Source organism: Agelaius tricolor, unplaced genomic scaffold (genome assembly GCF_023055355.1).
Source record: "Agelaius tricolor isolate 1412-34295 unplaced genomic scaffold, bAgeTri1.0.p SCAF_6, whole genome shotgun sequence".
NCBI lineage: Eukaryota > Metazoa > Chordata > Aves > Passeriformes > Icteridae > Agelaius > Agelaius tricolor.
In genome coordinates this window covers 36476605-36491574 of record NW_027269266.1, presented here as the reverse complement: position 1 = coordinate 36491574, position 14970 = coordinate 36476605, and the positions used below count along the sequence as shown (strand labels likewise).

At 39.0% G+C, this 14970-nt stretch overlaps 1 protein-coding gene across 2 annotated transcripts in view; it reads right to left on the bottom strand.

Annotated features, from left to right (window-relative positions):
- The window catches only part of LOC139591122 (ubiquitin-conjugating enzyme E2 E2), a 201359-nt gene that overhangs the window by 16213 nt on the left and 170176 nt on the right, over positions 1-14970 (bottom strand). For both annotated transcript variants that reach the window (XM_071429342.1, XM_071429341.1), the window contains exon 5: positions 6578-6725. In XM_071429342.1, the coding sequence (XP_071285443.1) occupies positions 6578-6725 (148 nt within the window). The remainder of the gene's footprint in view (positions 1-6577; positions 6726-14970) is intronic.

Below are 14970 nucleotides of genomic sequence, written 5' to 3'. Positions count from 1 at the left end.
TGCTCCAGCATGGAACAGATTTTATTATTACAGCTATGTTACATTTTCCTTTATTAAGCTGCCTTGGATTTATTTTAAACTTTTTTTTTTGGATGGGAAAGCATTTTCAAGTATCACAGTAATTCTGAAAATAGATCTTTTTTATTGATACAGTGGACATCTATTAGTGTATTAAAATGCTTGCTGGTATGGCTGGGGCTTTGCTGGCTGAAGAAGCAGAGCTATTCCTGTGGAACCTGATGCATTGACATACACTTGGTTTTTAAGTGGCTGTGGCAATTCTGGCTCTTGGTGCCCCTGTGCCAGAGATGATCAGCCCAAAGCAGTGTCAGGAGCATGGAGTGTGTCAGTGGGCATCAAAGACTGGCAGCCTCAATTCAGCTCCTGGTGGGAGATGCATTTTCCAGAGAGGGCTTAAGTGAACCTACTCCCCTTTGTCTGGGGTGTGCAGAAGACAATTCCATGGGTATTGTATTGTATATTGGGCAGTCCAGGTATTTCTGTCAATACCTTATGCAAATTTGTAGAGATAGTGGAATTGCTATGAACAAATATTCGGATGAAGCTTAAGTTTCCCAAATAGCAAAACAAACTCAAAATGTGGAGGTGCTCAAAGCTTTCTGGACAGCAAATCTATCCATGTTGCACTTGGAGACATGAACCCTGGCTGGAGCAATTCCAACACCTGGATTTGGGATGGCTGCTGAAGGCAAACCTGCTATGGGACAGGGCAGTGGCATTGCAGCAGGACACCAACTTCCCTCCAAGAATGTATACTGCTGTCTGAAAGGGAAATGGGCTGAGAAAAGCACTAATTCAGTTCCCTCCCTTGCACATTGTCTGACTTAAATCTCCCCACCTACTCGTGTTTTGCAGAGGTTCTGGTAACAGCAGCAATTCCAGCAGCTTTGTAGCAGGGCAAATACCATTCAGGCTTTTAGGGCTTTTAAGATTATGTTGAAAAATCACTCTCCAAAGTGCTGTTTTAGATCCCATTGAGGATCAAAGATATGCATTAAATTACACTATTGAATCCTATTCTGCAAAAGATGACAGAACTGGGATTTTATACCCTCAGCAACAAGAGTACAGAACCTTGCACACCCTTAGGAAAACGATAAAGGGGGAAAAAAAAAGAAAAAAGAAAAAAGGGAAAAAGAATAATGTAATAACTGAATCCCACCACCAAATTTTCTTAAATTTGGTGAAAACCTTCATGTAGGTGTATGTAAGGGTGTTAATATCTTTTGGCAAACCTAAATCATTGCAAACCACATGGATAACTTATAATTGCAACAGAAAAAGAACAATAGCATGTTATCCAAAATTGCCTGTTATACCTACTCTGTGATAAAAACAAGAGGTTTCTAGGGAAGATAAAGGCAAAACGTAAGGATGACTCATATGAATAAAGCTTAAAAGCATGTCTTGTGTCCCTTAGTGAGACACATAAAGATCCCCATAACCTTAGGATCTTTGACTTTGCTTATCTATGCTTAGATAAATGTAAGTCATTAAAATGCACAGCCACATTACTTCATGTGGGTTAACAAAGTATGAAACCATCCAGTAAATTCATGATTCATGGCAGTACTTGTAAAAAACAGCACATCTACTTGTAACCAGGGTACAATATATTTGAAAGCCACAATGTACGTTGCAGAATTTTTTAACATAAATACTCTACTTTTCAGATATGCTGTGAAACTGCAACTACTATAAAAATTGATGGGTCTCACACTGAAGTAATGTAGTGCTACTTGTCTAAAGTAATGTAGAGCCACTCATTTACTCTCACAAGTACATTTATTGTGAGGACATGCGTGCTTCAAACTACGTTCACAGCAAACTTTACAGGTAACACTAAACAAACTGCCTCACACTTTCTGGTGAGTTTAAAAGGTAACCAGACAAGCATCTTTACACTGATAATATGTCACTGAAGCATCGGAGAGCAGAGCAACCAACTTGACTAGTGCTGACCCCAGTGAAGCGGGTACTGCAGGCAGTTTTTTGAGCATATCCTTTGCCAGAGGTTAATGCAGATGTTTTGCCCCTTCTAGCAAAAGCCTTTTCTTTCTTCTGCTTTTCCTTTCTTTTTTTTCCTTTTTCCTCTTTCCTTTTCCTCTTTTTTCCTTTCTCCACCATTTCACTCAATTGGGTAAAAGCAGACAAACAGTGAAAATGACAGGGCTAAGACAGAAATAACCTTCAGTGGGGCTGCCAAGTGAGATAGGCACATCCAACAGGGAGCAGTAAATATTTCCACCTGGATGATGGTGATGATGAGCAGGTTAGTCTGCCTAGCTGTGCCTCATGCCCCAGTGAACTCCAAGAGTCAGGAGCATTCAGGAGGGTTGAGTGCAGTGAGGATGAGCAGGGGAACAGAAAGCCTCTCTTACAGAAGGAGGCTCATAGACACAGGTCTGATAGTGTCCATCCAATAAAGACAACAAGGGAAGAAGATGGTTCTTAATTAGTACACCAAGAGTGAAAAACTGAAAAATGGTCACTCAAGGTATAGGACAAGACTTGCTTAAAAACAAGTGGGTATAAAATTCCTGTGAGTCAGTTCAGGTTAGGAATCAGGAAGAGGTTTCTAAGAGCAAAGCAAGTGAGGCTCTGTAGAGCCCTTCAGCCGTTACTCTGGCTACAGCTACCATCCAAATGTTCAGCCTAATATTTGTGGGAAAGCAATATTGTGGCTGGCCACATCTCAGTCTGCCACTCCTCCTCTGTGTGCACCCCCTGGCACATCCCCATCGCAGGAGCTTGCAGGGAAGTGGGCCAGGAGCAGCAGGAAAGCATTTGCTCCCAGAATGCCAACTGAGGGATAAAATCATCACTGACCGTGGAACTTGCACGTGGGGAAAATGGTAAGGAGCCAGAGCCAGAGGATGACACCAGAAAGGAAGAGGCTGGTGTGAGGGAGAGGTAGGCTTTGTTCTCATGCTCTAATCAAGGCTTAGCTGGGTGCTATTAAGCAGACATGATTCGATGTTAAAACTGTTCAGACATCGTGGATAATCAGGCCAGCCAAGTTCAGATTTTGAATGTGAAGAAGGAAGCCATGCAAAGAAAAGTGTTGCAGTGTTACAATTTACTTTCTCTGAAGCATTTGCAAATGATATTTTTCCTGGGGCTCAAGAATGTTTGGCAGGGCCAGGATGGCAATGGTCAACTGAGAAAAATAAACATTCTAACCCAGATCAGCATCACCAGCTTTGTAACTATAAAAAATAATTAATTTGCTTAGCACTTCAAACTCAGTAAAACACAAAACCTCAATGGCCACTGCACTTGAAAGCTCTTCAGATTAAGGCAGTGTGGAAATTTCCCCAGGCTCTGCTTGAACACGTAAAGTGTAGTTGACTTTTAGTCCAAGCAAGACAGGTTTTTGTAACTTAACACATTTTCAAAGTGGGGAGTGTCCACACATGGAGCTACTCTGCAGTAACTAAATGCCCACACAGGCCAGCCCTAGCAGCTAACACTGGAAGCAGGCATTTTCAGTATTCAAGCATAGGGCCTATAAACATTTACTCACTTATTCACTCACTCTGTTCCATGCAGGTGAAGGTATCTATCAGGTTTTGTGGGGTTGCTCATGCACATGCCAAAGTATTTACAGGACTGGAGCCCTGATTTGTAGAAAGGCATGGGTCCAGTTGCTTCCCCAGTACCACCTCAAAGGAAAATACTAATGCCTGGACTGGGTAAGTGCATCCCACCATCTCTCCCATCCCTCTGATACGTTTGGCTGTCACACTCCCAGATAATGCACATGTGTTCAGTCATACACAAACCCTACAGCACCCCTTTCCCCCCATGGAAAAGTCAGCCAGCTGTTACAAAATTCAGACCTTTCATTAACACAGTTTAGTGGCTGATACTGCCAAGCAAAACAGAGACAATTAATAATAATCAGGACTGAAGGGTTTGAGACAGCTTATGAGTAAAGGATTGTATTAGCTGTTTAAAAAGGACAAACTTGCTCCTGCCTGGAGTGATAGGGAACAAAGGGCGGTGATGTATAACCAGGGAGGGAAGAGACTCTCTCCGTGGCTTTTGTAGATTACTGTGTGAATGACAGGAGCGGCAGGAGCAAATACCTCTTTTCATTTGCTCAGCCTGCTGGAGAAGAATAGCAGCGCTTGCCAATGAAGCTGCAGCTGTGCTTCAGCGCCGCTTAATCACTGTGTATGACTGAGGCTAAATTAGCTGCCATTCTTACTCCTATTTGTTGTTCTAATGAAGATTTGCATAAATGTAAGAGTAGGGGGTAACTGATACTTGATTCTTGGTTTCGGAGGCCAGGGTGGAAGACTCGCCCATCCTGCTTGTTTATGTTTGTGGGAGATTCAATGTTGCCTTTCCATTTGACCTGATCTGCTTCTGGCTGATGAATGGTGGAAAAAAAGAGTTCAAAGTTGCTTATCAAATCGAGACCCCTCTTGTGTTTCTGCCTTTAGAAAAGGGCAGACTAGTTAGATGAAGGGATTAGACTGAGGGATTAGAAAATTACTCCTAGCTGTAAAAAATATATATGCTTGTTTCTGTAGCTACTTATGTGTATATACGTGATATACTTCAATAGCATATGTAACAGCGACATATCTTTCCATCCATCCATCCATCCATCCATCCATCCATCCATCCATCCACCCATCCCTCCATCTGATGGTAAGTGACCAATATTTTTTTAATGGTAAGATATCAGAAAAAATCATATTAGGCAATATGATGAAAAGTAAGGACTTGTAAATTTCTGCAAGCCTTCTGTTGTTCATCACTAACATTCGAAGTTTACTTTTAAATAAAAGAATATCTAACACAAAACAGGCAATTACCAAGGAAGGCAAAAATTACTCAGCACTTCAAAAATATGTGCCACCAGTGCCTTGTGAGACTGGGATTCAAATTAAGAAATTGTGCTAATTCATCAAAAAAGGGGAAAATTTTACCATGAAGCAGTGAAAAAATCCAAAACTACTTCATAATTAAAGAGAAGATTTGAAAATGAAATGTCATAAAATTGCTTTATTTACTGTGGTCAAGACAATGCCTATGGCTGCTAACTGAAAGAGGCTAAATGGAAGAACCTCCCATCTTTTGTGTATTAACTTGCTCTACATGGTGATACGGTATGGATAACTGTTTTCAGTATTCCTCTTACACACTTGATATGCTAAAACTGTTGTTTGACAGCATCTGTAAGGATTTAAGATTAAGAAGGCATAAGTAGTGAATTTCTAAATTTCAAATCACGGCTGGAAACTGTCCAGATTTAAAGATGACTGTATCCCTCCAAAGAGAGTATCTATTCCTACAGGATACAGGAGAGCACGCATCCACTGCCCATTTCTCAATCTCTACACAGCTTTGCAGTGTCTCTAGCTCTTTAGTGGTCTCTAAGACACATGAGCAAATATTAATTTGGTTCTTGTAACTTCTGTCATCTATCTGCCTGACTACCCACAGACACTTCTGCGTATTTTTGGCCAAACACTAACAGAAATCAATCTTTCAGAGACGTTAGCAGAGAGCATTCAATCCACCTGAAATAAATGTGCCTAAAATGGTAACACTCTATCACTCCACCTCCCAGCTGAAAGGAACACCACAGGTTTCAATGTTCTATACAGAAACAAACCCACATGAAAATAAAAGCAGTCAATCACATCTTTGCTTGTTCTCACCTTATTTTGAGTTTTGAAATATTTCAATACTCTATTACAGCTTTTTGTTCAGCCCCTGATTATGCCAGAATCTCACGTTCTGCCCCTTTCAAAGCAATTTTTAGACCTTTTTTAATTTGCCCCTTTAGGGCAAATTAAAAATAATATTGAAGTGTATAATAAAAAACAAACCAGCAACAACCCTCATGACATATAAACAGATCACATAATTTTTCTTCAATGATTCTTTAGTAATTTCTATATATTATGGTTTTCCAAGGCTACAGTCAGAATTATGTGTTTGTAAATAGGGTAAGAGAAAGTGGAAATTACAGACCTAGTGGTCAATGGCATAAAACAAATCTAAAAGAGCTGAGGGGAGAGGTTAAGTGCTATGCTAGTTAATAAGAATGACAGCTTGCTTTGAATACTCATGCTGGCTGTCCAAGATATTGAATAAACCTCATTTAAACTAATTTTCATTATTTGTAGAGTCTGCATTAGGCATCTATCATTGTCTGTGCTATTAATACTCTTTTCAGAGACCACATTATCAGCATATTTAAATGAAAGCTTTCCTTTTCAATATTTATTAACTCATTAATATTTCTTGGTGGTAATATCCTGGTTGTAATATCCGAATTATACATACTAAGGTATTTTCTACTGATCAAACTTTCTGAAATAAATTTTTTTTCCTCCAGTACTAAAACTGCACTTGAGCTTCTGAAATTCTGCTTTCTTTTTACATTATTTATATGAATAGCATCTAAAATTTACATTTTTGTGGGTTTTTTTTTTCAGTAGGTACCAGTAAACCAGAGCACTAACCAGATATTACCGAGCTGACCAAATGTGAATGACAAATGAATGAGGATATGAAAGTTAATTCATCTTACCGGGGTTACAGTCTGTGAGGAGGGAGCAGATGGAGAGGAGAACTTTAGAAATGGTTAATGCTGGACTCCAGTTGTCCTTTAAGATGTCCAGGCAGATGACGCCTTGGCTGTTAATGTTGCAGTGGTAGATCCTTGTCCGGAAGGTTACCTGGAAAGGACAGGGAGTCTCGGTACAACAGTGTTCAAGCCAGTAATTGCACAATTATTAAACACTGAAAAACCATAGGAACAAACATCCTGCTTTCCAGGCTGCTACTGATGGTTGAAGACTGGGCAAGACAAAATAAAGGAAATAAACTCTGCCTCTTGCAACTGTGGCCAGCAGTGAAACTGGTTTGTGCAGGCTGAGAATAGGATGCATTTCCAGAGCTTCCTCCTGCCTTGGTCTTATCAATCTCATTATTTTGTATATGGCAAAAAAAAAACCCCAACAATTCCAGCCCCTAATCTGGACAATGTTCATAACTCAGGTGCACAGCTCTTTCACACTTTGAAGGAAGGCAGAGCAAGACAGATTCTTTTACTGTCTTCATCTGTTCATCTTTTGACACAATAGATTAAGCTGTAAAAAAAGCAGAGGCATCACAGCAGTGACTCCTGAAAAAATTGAAGTGAAATATTTTGAAGAAAGGCTGCTCAAATAAAATGCTTTTATTTCCAAATTTTAGGTTACATTTTTATCAGTAGAATTGTTTACAAACACCTTTGGGGTTTTTTTTAGTAGTTTATTTTGGTGATTTCTGTATCTATTTTATATGGTCTTCCAGGTGATCCCATAGGTAACAAACCAAGGAAATTATTTTAGCCCAGAATAATGTCCTCTTTTTTCAACGTGAAGACACAGGCTTTTTATTTTAAAAGAAGCTCAGCTAGGAATGTTGACTTCATAGCTCAGAATGAATACTGGGGCTACTGGATAAGAAGGGAAAATGTGAAAAAAACCACAGGAGGTCATCAAGGACTAATTTCTCCATCAGTTCTACACAAATGACAAGTCACACCCAGGTGGTTTCAACGACATGTTCCAAAAATCTAAAATTAAGATGTAGAACTTCAGACATCTACCTCCCCAGCAACAGCCCTGCCAGGAGAGGGGCTGGGCAGGCAGGAGACAACAGCAGGCAAAGCATTCCCTGACTCAGGGAAGCTGTGCTCTTCCCTCCTCTGGGACAGTGCTAATTTAAGTGGGAGTGCCTACAAACCCACCCTGCCCTTCCATAGATAAATCCCTGTCTGGAGAGTAATGCAAACTGGTGACAGGCAGGCTGCTCTTCTCATTTTCTTCAATATCAGAGATCTCAGTGATCTGAGAGGGATTATCAGGCCACTCAGCAAGCAGAAGAGAGAATACAAGTGAAATAATACAGTACCTGGTTTACTTCTATTAAAAAAAACCTACAGAAATCATTCTCTAGCACACTGAAAAATTCTGCCCCTTTGTATTAAATCAAGAAGCTTGGACAAAATAATGGAAAGAAAAGATAGTAGATTTATGGTATTAAAACATTGCATTCAACAATAAATACTTTTTCTCATAAGTACTTTTCCACATAGATCTGGAAAAATGCTTTGGAGCCCATTGTCATGCACCAGTGAGTTCTGCACCAAAGAACTAAGCAAGTTCATCAGTTTTTAGATGCTTCTATATTTAAAGGTATTGACAATTAATTGGATAATTTGACAGTTTGCTACTCCATACCCTACATATTTATAGGTTCTTTCATGTTTCCTGTTCACTTGCAGTTTTGCTTATTGTTTTCCAGCCTAAGTGCTTCACTTCTGGGACTTCTCTGAGAATTTAAAATATTTCTGGTGCAATCATCTCAATTAATCCAAATGCTTTAGCCAGATGATCTATTTTCTCCCCCTCATTAGAAGCCTAAGCACATTCAGCATTTGGAGGGAAGTCTTCTGTGAGATCAAAATGTTATTTATTTAAATAATTATAATTTGGTGATAAAATTAAATGTCTGTGTACAAACGGAAGCTATTTTGAACAAGGAATGTTACTAATGCTCAAAAGCCATTAACTACTTTACACAAAGTGCCCAGAAAGGGAGATAGTGTGGAGGACCATCCTAGGAATTGCAGGTACTCATTTATTCCCTAGGTAGATTAACTCCAGGAACTCTTATACTCCACTTAGAAGTGAATCAGTGACTGCTCCCTAGCAGGATGTCCCAGGACTCAGTAAAAACACCTGCTTAATTTTAAGTATGCTAACTTTTCAGTACACCATTAGAATAAAGCCTATGTTTAAGTATTTTACCTCAACTAAGGTGCTTCCCTATACTTCCACAATGAAAAATTTGAGGACTTCATTCAGTGGCATCTAAATATACTGAGTAATAAGATATTTGTGGTCTCACTGAATGTGGGGGAAGCACTGAATCTACTGCACAGATTAAATTATACCCTCTAAAATATTTATAGACAGGTCAGTCTGAGCTTGCAACCTGCTTCAGAGAAGGTCATCGATTTGAGGGTGTATTTTAAGTGTGTTTTGCCTCCAGCAGAGAGGACAGACACTGCCACACGTTTGTTCCCCTGCCTCAGCTGCTTCTGAAGCACTGAAACAAGGACACTGGGAATTTGGCAGGATTCAGAGCCACTGAGATGAATGGAGGTAGTTCATGTCATTCATGAGTTGTTCAACACTCCATTGCCATCACCTGGTGGATATTTGTACATGAGACTTCACCTGTTTGCAGTTGGAAGGCTGTTTTTAGAAAATGCTTAGACCCAGAATATAGCATTTTTTCACTATGAGTACATATTAAACCTGTGAGATTGAGAAAGGCAAGATAAGGCTTGCTGCTTAGCGCTGACAATGTCACCAATGTCACCTAAGACAGGCAGGCATTTAAATATTTAAATAATCAACGTATTAGTTATTTTATAATGACAATATGTTATATTTTATTAATTAATTTTAATACTGAAAAATCAATTCAATTAAGTAATGAAAATAATCACAGTGTTTAGAGTTGCAGAAGAAGCTGTATTAATGACAGCCTTAATATGCTGGAAACTGTGGCCTGAAGGTGGCAGGTAACAGAGTTCTCACCTCGAGGCAGCAGAGTACGAATGGGATGACACATTGCTTTCCTCATCCATGTATTGCCTCAAATTGCTGATAATGTGGGAAGTGCTGAGATGGAACTTTCTGCATGTTGTGCTTACCATACCTACTTTATAAGGTTATGTAGGGTCCTCCTATTCTACCATGTGTTAATACCTTTCCAGGGGAACTGCATTTTCTTTATTATGGTCATATTTTTACCTTTGATGTCACTTAAATGTTTCCTTTAAATGCTGGACTCTAATTCCATTTATCCCCTAATGAAAACACCTAAACAACCTCATGTGGGGCTCTAAGGACTGTGTGGGTGTGCAGGCAAAGTTACCTTCAGACAATTAAATGGTAGAGGAGAAATTTATGGATTTTCTTGAACCATAAGTGTTCTCTATGGATTTATTCTCTTTCATTCTGGAATTTAAAAAGCATACCTAATTTTTGTTGAATAAAAGTATAGGTCAGGAAAATGCAAATTATGGGAAATAGGGAAAAATGGGACTACCTTCTGGAAACTGTGAGCACTACAAACAAACTTCCAAAAGGTAATGATAAGGAATTTATTTTCAATCAAATTTTATTCAATCAGTGTTGAAGTAAACAATAATAAACTCATCTGTCATTTACTGCTGAATGCCAAACATGCAAAGCTATGTCTGGCTGTTCACTGAGTAGGTTTTAGGACTGAAAAAAGACTGTTTATAAAACCTGGGAAGGGGAAACTAAGATAGATTTCAGTTGAGTGATTGGAGGCAACTAGTTGAAGGCAAGATAAGTAATTTCAGCATCTCAGAGTGATTTTGAAGACCATTTTCCCAGCATTATGTAGTCTTAAAATAACTTAATATCTTTCTTTTGCACAGAGGTCTAAACACAACAGTCACTAGGGTGCCTGGTACACCATCTCACACGCTTTCAGACTTCACTGAATTCAGTTGCAATCTTCTTCAAAAACATATCAGGAGGAAGAAATGATTCCCTAGTTTTACAAATTACATGCAAGGGCTTACAGTGTACCCTCAGGATTTGCTTTCATCAGCCTGTTTGGGTTCAAACCCTCACCTCCTGCTTCTCAGTCACTGGAGCCTGGTGACTGTGTAGGGAGACAAGAAAAATTCCCAGAGCCAGCCTGAAAATAAACAAAAACAACCTCCTTTTGCTCAGCTAACACTGGAAGCAGAGTTGAGATTCCCAGGGCTCTCATTCCTGTGATTTTGGGAAGCTCCTTTCAAGAACTTTCATTTCTTACAAGGATGGAATCTTGCATGCCTGCTTGAGATGAAATTTCTGTCTTCCTCAAATATTCCCCAGGAGTTCTGCTTTAATAAAACTGCAGTGGCACTACCTGAAGTGGAAGAAGTTGTACTGCATACAGAAAAGGTTTTTTATATATATATATATATATATATATATATATATATATATATATATATAAAAAATATGATGCCATTTATGATGATGTTCATAGAGCTCAGGAGAGAGTAAGTTGTTCCCATCTCAGTTTGTCAGACTTTATGAGCAATACATTTGTCCACTCAGAGAAAATAAAAACAAGATCAGGCCTACACTCTTCAGTCATATGAGAAAAATAAAACAATCTAAATGAAAAGTGTATATAGCTCTGAATGACACAACATTCATGCAATAACCTTTATATTAATTAGCACTCTTTAATTTCTTACAGAGTGCACTTCATTTATCTATGAGCACTGAAGCTGCCTTTCTAAGACAGGGTGGATTATTTCCAGTTTGTTAGTACATATCTATAGCATGCACATGAACAATTGTTGAGATACTTAATGATTCATCACAAAGAGTGTACAAAAACTGACTGGCCATATGATGTTCACTACTTAAGAGTACATTTTAAGTTTACAGCAAGAAATGAACTTCATCTAGTTCTCAAAACACTTGATTACATCTAATTTTACTTGGTAAAAAACAGATATAAATAATTTTATTGAAGGAAAATACATGGTATCTGCATTAGCAGGAAATAATGAACTGTAACTACGTTTGCTTGACCTACAGAGAAGTCTGATATGCAAACTGTGCTGTGCTTCTTTGGCAAAATGCACCATGCAAGACATTAGTAGCCAAAAGTGGTAATAATTTAAATGGATATAATAGCATCCACATGAGTTCACCTTTAATATTACTGAAAATGAATCAGTATGCAATGTGAGTAATTATTCATTATATTCATTGTAATTATGAAGCTGAGTAAGTACTCACACTGTCTCATTGAACAGTGTTTCAGGGGAAAAAAAATTGAATAAGCACAACAGCAATAAACTATATTATATAAATGCACTCATTATGCACACAGATTTAACAGCAGGATAAGTAAAAAGGGACCTTGGTAATCTTTGATGTATCCAAGAGAGAGAAAAAAAAAGTCCTAAACAGTACAAACTTTTCTGAAAACAAAGGAAGAGAAGGAGAGGACAAGGGAAATGGATTACTGTTTGGGTTAGGGATGTTCAGAATAGAAACAAGATGGTAATTTGCCAAGCATCAAAAGCTTTCTCTGACAAAGTCACTGTGAGTTTTTATAAAATGATTTTCATATAATCAGCATAATCTTTCTTACAATTAGCAGTTCCTTATGGAAAGTCAGCAAAAAAGTTCTTTTATAAGAGAGTGACTTTTTTTTAAGATTTACTGACCATTTAACTTTTATAAAATAAAACCTCCCTTTTGAAGTTCAAAGCATGCAGGCTGTACTGTCTTACATGAACACCTCTCTCAGTTCACCACAGTGCTCCTGCATGGTGCTCCAGGCATGAGACTTTATTCCTAGATTTTATTCTAAGAAACAGGGGCCTCTTCTTCCTCACCCAATTCCAACAGCCTATGGGTATTTAGGTATTCCATACATGAGAAGTCCTAGGCAGACTGACTTCAAAACTTTTTGTTTTTTGTCCTGATCAATCTGCTCTCATTTTATAGTAATGTGCATAAAAATCTTTCTCTCACATCTGTGTATATTTATCTGTGTGTGTGTAAAAGAGGACAAGGAACAACATTGACATATTATGTGTTTTTAGATCACATGGATTTTATGCAGTAGTAAACATGCTTGATACAGCAGAATTATGTAGCTTCTGAAATTTCCAACAGACAAATTGTCTTCTGAAAATATATTTGACAAGCAATATGAAAACCAATGCTGTGAGGCAGAAGATGTTCCCCATACAATGCCTCTACAGGCCCTCTTAAAGAGCTTTGTGTACTGCATATTCACAGGAAATTGGAAGAAATGATAAACCACCTAAGCCTTGGTAAGGAAAACAGGAGGAGTTTAGTTAGATAGAGCTGTTTGCATCAAGATTAAATAAATCAATAGGAACTACTGATATAAATTAGTGTATTGTAAACAAAGTGAATAAGGAGGCTATTCATTAGAAGAATCATTGGCAATTCAATTTACCAATTACTAGAAGAATTATCAGATAAATGAATTGAAAGGAAATCTCAGAGATTTCCATGGTGTTGCCTTATCAAATACATATTTTGCATTTAATGACAATGAAATATCATTATTGATTCCTCAGTCTAACATATTTCTGCTCACATCTATGTCCTCCACTTTAAAACTCTCATTCTGTCATTTTGGGAGACATTACACTTTCTTAAACTGCCACCTGGGTTTGAGCTGTCCAGAGCCCTGTACTACTGCATGCTGGTTCAGCACCACCTGAAGACATCACAGACTCACACAATTGTTTGGGTTGGAAGGGACCTTGAAGATCATCCCATGTCAACCCCTCTGCCATGGGCAGGGACACCTCCCCCTAGACCAGGCTGCTCTAAATTCCATCCAACATGGCCTTCAACACTTCCAGGGCTGGAGCATCCCAGGGACGTGATCTGTGGAACAAACTTCTTTCACTGCAGGTGGTGCAAGCATGGGAACTGCACTCTGCCGCTCACACTGCTGGAAAGAGCTGTTCTGAGAAGGGCTGGATTGGGGCTGATCCTGCTGCCTCTGACAATGGCCTTGCTGCTGGTAGGGTTGTCCATTTCTCCCTCTCAAAGACTCCCCTGCATCTGATTTCTGCCTGCAAACACCCAAAGACTTCACTTGCTGGGAAAACCTGCCAACTCCATTTATTGTCATGGATGAAGGGCTGCTCTCAGCGAGAAGATGCAAATGGAAAGGCTGGGCAAGGAGAACAAGGGAGCGCGGAGGCACAGCCAAGGGGCTGCGGGAGGCAGTGCTGTGGGAACACGCCACACCGTCACCACGAGGAGGAGGAGGATGGGGAGGGCAGGAGGCAGCTGAAAAGAGCTGGGAGCAGCACAGCACAGCACTGAGAGCTAATAGGATGTGACAGAGGCTATGAGAGAAGTATGACGAGGCAAATGAATGTAAAGGATAAGGTTGACAGGAGCGCATTGCGTCTGAAGGATGCCCTTATGATGGCAATATCTGGGAAGGGGGGCTAGAGGAGGCTCAATGAAACCCTGCCTGCATCAGGGTTCCAGAGATGGTAGAAAGGGATCAGTCAAATGGGCTTGTACTTAAGGAGTTTTAGAGCTTCAAGTGTAAATTGTGTTAGTAGTGATAAATGCAATTTAGAGTGCATGTCTACCTAGTTAGGTTCATTTTAACAACGTAGGTTAGAAATACTAAAGAACGTTTATTTTTTTGCATCTACCCTTGTAAGCACTGTTTTTCTATTACACTGCAGATAAAAGTGTCCTTAACAGCCAATCACATATAAAAACAAGTATGAACATGTAGAATAGAAGCCAGGAACAAAAAGTATTGCCCCCTCAGACATGAAGCTGAACTTACAAAATAGGTCGAAAGCGTCTACCACGGAAGAAGAATTCCACAAAAGGATATTTAGTGCTACATTACAATTATGTATTAAAAAACCTGAAGAGATGTTTAATATTGCCATTAAGATCAGACTCTATAGACATTGTGCATTATATTTAAAAAGGAAAAGGGCCTCCCTTGTAGTCCAACAGCTGATTTAAACCATCTAGGCTTTCAAGTGCTGAGAACAGTTGTTCAGTTAGTTAGGCATATGAGACTTACATAGGAGAATAACATAGGACTTAACAGAAAACAGTTTTCTGTTATTTTAATTTTGATTTAGAGGTCATTTAGCATATTGCAGCTTTCAAGTCCTATGAGCCATTTTTCAGTCAGCTGAGATTAAAGTCCCTAGCAAGATTAATTGTAGAATTGGGATTAAGAGATTCTATAAATCACTCAAATCCAAAAATACAGCTAGCAGAATACTAGGATAATGATAGAAACATCCATATTGTATCAGCCACAGCTAAATTGAATTGACAC